Source organism: Cervus elaphus, chromosome 29, assembly GCF_910594005.1.
Source record: "Cervus elaphus chromosome 29, mCerEla1.1, whole genome shotgun sequence".
NCBI lineage: Eukaryota > Metazoa > Chordata > Mammalia > Artiodactyla > Cervidae > Cervus > Cervus elaphus.
In genome coordinates this window covers 22,788,652-22,795,172 of record NC_057843.1, presented here as the reverse complement: position 1 = coordinate 22,795,172, position 6,521 = coordinate 22,788,652, and the positions used below count along the sequence as shown (strand labels likewise).

General features: G+C 44.2%; 2 protein-coding genes across 2 annotated transcripts; both read right to left on the bottom strand.

Moving 5' to 3' along the window:
• Positions 1 to 2,520: 2,520 nt before the first annotated feature.
• LOC122685885 (interferon omega-1-like) lies at positions 2,521 to 5,130 on the bottom strand. Its single transcript, XM_043890939.1, has 2 exons — positions 4,945 to 5,130; positions 2,521 to 2,907 (listed from the first exon to the last, which is right to left on the bottom strand). The coding sequence occupies exons 1-2, from the start codon at positions 5,128 to 5,130 to the stop codon at positions 2,521 to 2,523; spliced, it is 573 nt and encodes a 190-aa protein (XP_043746874.1).
• Positions 5,131 to 5,933: 803 nt separating this feature from the next.
• On the bottom strand, positions 5,934 to 6,521 carry LOC122686014 (interferon omega-1-like). Its single transcript, XM_043891085.1, has one exon. The coding sequence runs from the start codon at positions 6,519 to 6,521 to the stop codon at positions 5,934 to 5,936; it is 588 nt and encodes a 195-aa protein (XP_043747020.1).

Here is a 6,521-nt window from a genome sequence, read left to right as displayed (position 1 = left end):
ACTGTTTGAAGATAGAGAACATGCCTATTTTCAGTAATTAACCTCCTGTTCAAATCTCAGCCAAACATAGGTCCATGGTGCTGAATAAAAGATATGGTGGGTGTGCATGACATGCTTCAACGTATTTCAAAGTCAAATATCGAAGTTTTGGCTTAGCTTCTGGTTCAAGATGGTGGAGTAGAAGGACGTGCACTCATCTCCTGCAAGAGCACCGAAATCGCAACAAACTATTGAAAACCATCCACAGGAGGACTCTGGAGCCCACCCAAAAAAGATACCCCATGTCCAAAGACAAAAAAGAAATTACAACGAGATGGTAGAAGGCGCACAAGCACAGTAAAAATAAATCCCATATCTGCCAGTTGGGAAACTAACAAACTGGATAACAGTACTACCAAAAAAGTTCTCTCACTGTTGTGAAGGTTCTAAGACTCACGTCAGTCTTCCAGGTCTGCAGATCCAGCAAAGGGACTGGGAATCCCCAGGAAATCTGACTCTGAAGGCCAGGGAGATTTGATCACAAGACTTCCACAAGACTATGGAAGAGAATCCATTCTCAAAGGGGACAAACAAAATCTTGCGAGCACCAAGACCCAGGGGAACTGAGCAGCAGTGACCTCACAGGAGACTGAACCAGACCTACCTGCTAAGGTTGGAGTCTCCTGTGGAAGTATGTGTCAGCAGTGGTTTGCCTTGGGGACAAGGGCACTAGCAGCAGCAATCCTGGAAGGTGCCCCTTGGCGTGAGTCCCCTTGGAGGTTGCAGAAAATCACACTTCATTCATTAATAATGTTTCTCATATCTTTAGTATGAGAAGGGTAACAGTTGACTTCTGAACTCTTTGTTGGGTTTTGGTCTTTCAGTAGCAATGCAGAAGCTCCAGGAGGTGACATCGCCAGCAAGTATGGACAAAGGACTTTACTGAAAAGAGAACTAGGATCCAACCCGGGACAGCCCAGGACTGGAGGGCAGAAATCCATTTCAGAGCACCTGCTCTTTCTTTCCTGCCTCTGCATGTGTTTGATTTTCTGCATTGATATGAGATCTCTATTCTTTCCCTATTATTCATATTTGTATTACATGAAAGCATTTTCTACTAATTCCTCTTTCTCAAAGAGTTTTTTCCGAACTCATAGGAATGCTTTTAGAAGTATGAAATCCAGAAATTGAAATGCTCTTCAGCATACAGCAAAGGAAAGTTCTCACACTGAAAGCCTATGGAACTAGCACCCAAGGTGAAAAGAAAATACCTTTGCCAGGGGCCTAGCTCCTTTCCAGTGTCGCCTTCCAGTCACTGTCTCAGGCCAGCTCTCCTGTCTCCTCCCTGAGGGCAGGCACTCTGTGATTGTCACAGTCCTGATGATTTCTGCCAGGAGCGCTTGATGCTTCTTGTGTGACTGAACTCATTGAATCCAAACAGTAATCCTGTGAAAACTACCCTTATTTTCCCCATATTAAAGATGAGGAAACTAACCTTGTAGTATTTGTGATACGTCTCAGGGTAACACTACTAGTAAATAGCAGAACTGGGATTCAGAGGTTTTGGAATTTCTAAAACTCTCCTTTCCCTTGGGCTCTCTTCCTGTGGCTTCCACTCTGACTGCACCGTGCAGCTAGAAGAAATCAGCACAGAACGGAGCTCCTGTGATGGAGGAGCCCCTGTGATGGAGGCAGTGAAGGCGCTGTGTGAGGGGGTGAACTGCTCAGTCCTGAGGAGGCGGGGCTGAGGAGAAGGTGGGAGACAGAGTAATAGGAGACAGGAGCGGCCATCAACACCGCTGTCGTCAGGTTTCCAGCAGGAGGGGACTGCTTCCCTCAGATATGTATATCAACCATTCTGTAATGAGTGGGTATAAATCAGTTATGCCTATGACATCAAGATGAACCATTTTCTACAATTTCATAATTTACTTCCTACCTTTTTTCTTTTTGGCACCCTCCACAGCTTATAGGATCTTAGTTCCTCAACCAAGGCTCCCTGGAGGGAAAACTCAGAGTCCTAACAACTGCACCTATAGAAAATTCCCAGAATTCCACATTTTAACAAACATTTCATGGAAAGTGATAGAATTGTTCCACAGTATAAAATGAACAAATGCTGATTTGTGATAGATACATAGACAAAATAAGGATTTAGGTTATCAAAATTAAAAAAACTCAAGGAGTTTACTTTGAAAAGTATTTAATAAATAAATTACAATTTTAATGAAATAGAAAGGGGAATATTGTTCTAACTTTTAATACAATGTAAACATACACATCTTTTATACGAAAATATAAAACATTGAGAAAAATAATACATTAAATAAAAAATAAATAAATAAGATCAGGGCAAACATTGCTTCTGGATTGATACACCTGCACTTGAATACTTTTATATTCACTTGCTAATTACTACTGACAAGTATTGGCTTAGTTAACTCAATAAATTTGGTGGCTGAAACAGAATTCAGAGTCTTCAGATATGACCCCAGGTGGGTATACGAGGGTGACATGGCATCTTAGTCAGTGAGAGACAAGTCAAGGTGAGTTCTGGTCTCCATCCATCACACTTAACCTTTCTTGCAAGCTGGTTGATGAAGAGAAGGATCTCATGATTTCCAGTCTGACGATTTCCCAGGCGCAGGCGCTGTATTCCTTCTCTTGCAGGTAGACATGGATGCCCTGGAAGTACCTCTTCACGGCCAGTGTGGGGCCCATCCTTCCCAGGGCAGAGTCTTCCTCTCCCATCACCTGCCCCAGGCAGGCATCCAGGTCGTCCAGCTGCTGATGGAGTCCAGTGCGGAGCTGCTCCAGGAGGGTGGTGTCCCAGGCAGCAGAGGAGTGCACTGTGTGAAAGAGGTTGAAGCTCTGCTGGAGCATCTCGTGGAGCACAGAGATGGCCTGGGCCTCCTGCAGCTGGCCGCCCTCCAGTATATATATATAGTTTATATAGTATATATAGACAGTATATAGCCTTGACTTACTCCTTTTCTATTTGGAACCAGTCTGTTGTTCCAGGTCCAGTTCTAACGGTTGCTTCCTGACCTGCATACAGATTTCTCAGGAGGCAGGTCAGGTGGTCTGGTATTCCCATCTCTTTCAGAATTTTCCACAGTTTATTGTGATCCACACAGTCAAAGGCTTTGGCACAGTCAATAAAGCAGAAATAGATGTTTCTCTGGAACTCTCTTGCTTTTTCGATGATCCAGCAGATGTTGGCAATTTGACAAACTTATGACCCAGTAACTACCTTACATAACCAAGCTCAATTTACAAAATCCTTTTTTCCTCTCATTTCTTTGAACCAACGGGCATCTATGAAACATTCATGTTTTTGTGTAGTCAGTTTTTCATTGGAGAATTTCATCAGCTTTTTCAAAATGTCAGGTCATATGGATAAGTTGCTTAGAAACCTGCAATGTAAATGCTTTTGATTTCAGCATCATGTGTGCTCAGTAGGTACCACCTGAGAAATAGGCAGTTGGGCATATGATTCCAGCATGCATCTTTGGAAGATCTCACCATCAAGACATATTTTTTAAGGCCTGATGATTAGAGTAGGTCATGGCCTACTTGATGAGTTTGAATGGAAAACAGTTCTGAGCCTTGAACACAGGAAAACCACAAGTGAAACTCAGACTGGATACCAGCCAGATGGCAGGAGTGCAGTGTGAGTGTGGAGCCTGGGATCCAATTGAGGACCTTGAGATCTGTGTGTCTTCTAGCTGGAGATCACGGAGTTTGCACAGAAATGAATAATGAACTTCTTTACATGAGTAAAGGGACAATGGAAGAGCAATGGGTGCATTGTGTATGGATCAGAAATTCACAGAAGAAACCTGCATTTCCCGTGAATACGATGGGGAAAGGCTGTCACCTATTCTAGCGTACTGGTCTTAAAACTAAAGTCTCCACTCCACAGCTCTTCTCAACTCTACTCTGTGATGCTGGGGCTCCAGTTCCTTCCAGCACATTTCTCCTTTGCCTGCAGATTGTTTTTCTTTCAGAGTTCTCCCGAACCAATTCCAAGAGGTGGACCAGAAGACTGGAGTATGACTGATGACAACCACCATCATTTAGGAAAAGGAAAATTGATGGTTGCTTCTAGATGCTCTGTGTCACCAGTCAGATTGGCAAAACGTAAAAAGGATGATAAGATCCCGTTTTGGTCAATGTGTGAGCACATAGAAGGACTTAAATGGTCTTGAATATAGATTAATGTAGCCATTATTCTCGTGAACAGTTGGCAACTTGCATGTGCAAGGTTTATGTATTTTGACCAATCAAATTGACTTCATGGTCCCTTGTTCAGAGAAAGACTCTCACTTGCGTATAAGACACCTGCATACACTTCTAGCAGTGTCTCCTCTAAGGGCATAATTTCTGAGAAGGACTAACTCTCGGGGGTGACACTGCCAGCACTTAGGGACTGAAGTTTTTATGGAACATTGAGCACAGGAGAGTTCACACACTGAATATACTGTGAAACTAGCACCCAAGTGAAATATTTTTAGCGAAGACCTAGCGTCTTTCTAGTGTTGCCTTTGAGTCACTGCCTCAGGCCAGCTGTCCTGTCTCGTCCCCGTGGGCAGCTACTCTGGGACTCTCACTGTCCTGATTATTTCTGCCAGGCACACTTTTATCCTTCTTGTAATATGGACTCACTGATCCAAACAGTAGTCCTCTGAAAAACTACTGTTATTTTCCCCATACTTGAGAAGAAGATCAAGACAGCATGCATGCCTGCGTGCATGCTAAGTTGGTTCAGTCGTGACTGGCTCTTGTGACCCATGCACTGTAGCCCACGAGGCTCCTCTGTCCATGGGATTTTCAAGAAAGAATACTGGAGTGGGTTGCCATGTCCTTCTCCTTAGTGTTTGTGATATTTTTCAGGGTCACCCTGCTGTGAAATAGCAGAGCTGCAATTCCAAGGTTTTGAAACTTGGAGAACTCTCCCTTCACTTGTGCTGTCTTCCAGTGATTTCCACTGAGAGAACCTTTGAAGCTAGAAACCATCACAGAACACAGGTCCTGTGTTGGAGGCAGTGAAGATATTGTGTAAGGGAGTGGACGGTTCAGTAAAGCAGGGCTGAGGAGAAGGTGGGAGGAAGAGTAACAGGTGTCAGGATCAGCCACTCGGCACCTCATGTTGGCAACTTCCCTGGAGGGGATGAGTCCTCCCCTCACATACTGACACCAACCATTCTTTGCTGACTGGGTATAAACTAGTTATACTTGTGACTTCAGGACTAATCATTTAGCACAGTTTCAGAGACTCCTTTCTACCTGTTTTTTTTGGGGGGTGGAGGCGGGGCTGCACTCCACAGCTTGCAGAATCTTAGTTCCCTGACCAGGTATCCATGGTACCTGAGCTTCTCACAGTGGAAGCACGGAATCCTAACCACCGGACTGCCAGGGAATTCCAGGAATTCCATCTTTTGAGAATCATTTCCTGAAAAGTGGTAGAACTATTCTGTAGTATAAAAGGACAAATGCTTTTCCTCAATAGGTATAGACAAAATAAGTATATAGGTTTTCATCATGAGAAAATAGACAAAATAAGTATGTAGGTTTTCAGAATGAAAAAACAAATTTACTTTCATAAGAATTTAATAAATAAAACAAATTACAATATTAAGGAAATGAACATATTTTCTAAATTTCATTACAATGTAGACAACCATTTTTATATGAAAATGTAAATATGATCAGATGAAAGAATAAATAAAATAAATACATAAATAAAGACAAATAACATCAGGGCAGTCATGACTTATGGACTGATTCCCATGCAGCTGAATACTTTTTATATCTACTTGCTTATTGCTACTAGAAAGTACTATTGATTGAATTCAAGAAACACTGTGGCTAAAGCAGAAATCAGAGTCTTCTGAAATGAACACAGGTGAGTGTGCAAGGCGGATGTGGCATCTTAGTCAGTGAGAGTCATGTCAAGGTGAGTTCTGGTCTCCATCCATCACTCTTAACTTTTCTTGCAAGCTGGTTGATGAAGAGAAGGATCTCATGATTTCCAGTCTGATGATTTCCCAGGCGCAGGCGCTGTATTCCTTCTCTTGCAGGTAGACATGGATGCCCTGGAAGTACCTCTTCATGGCCAGTGTGGGGCCCATCTTTCCCAGGGCAGAGTCTTCCTCTCCCATCACCTGCCCCAGGCAGGCATCCAGGTCGTCCAGCTGCTGATGGAGTCCAGTGCGGAGCTGCTCCAGGAGGGTGGTGTCCCAGGCAGCAGAGGAGCGCTCTGTGTGGAAGAGGTTGAAGCTCTGCTGGAGCATCTCGTGGAGCACAGACATGGCCTGGGCCTCCTGCAGCTGGCCGCCCTCCACCATCTCCTGGGGGAAAGCGAAGTCCATTCTGTCCTGCAGACAGAAGCGAGGAGAGAGTCTCCTCATTTGGCCCAGGAGCCTGAGGGTCTTCCTGCCAACCAGCACGTGGTTCTGAGACAGGTCACAGCCCAGGGATCCTCCCGGGCCGTAGCTGACCAGCACCAGGGCCATCAGTAGACAGAGCACGAAGGCCAT

What these genes read in the sequence shown, in the direction of transcription:
- LOC122685885 (XM_043890939.1), bottom strand. Translation starts at nt 5,130, where the DNA reads ATGAGGTGCCGAGTGGCTGATCCTGACACCTGTTACTCTTCCTCCCAC. An exon ending in ATCACTGGAAGACAGCACAA is followed by an intron (nt 2,908 to 4,944) that starts GTGAAGGGAGAG and finishes TATATACTGGAG; the next exon opens with GGCGGCCAGCTGCAGGAGGC.
- LOC122686014 (XM_043891085.1), bottom strand. Translation starts at nt 6,521, where the DNA reads ATGGCCTTCGTGCTCTGTCTACTGATGGCCCTGGTGCTGGTCAGCTAC.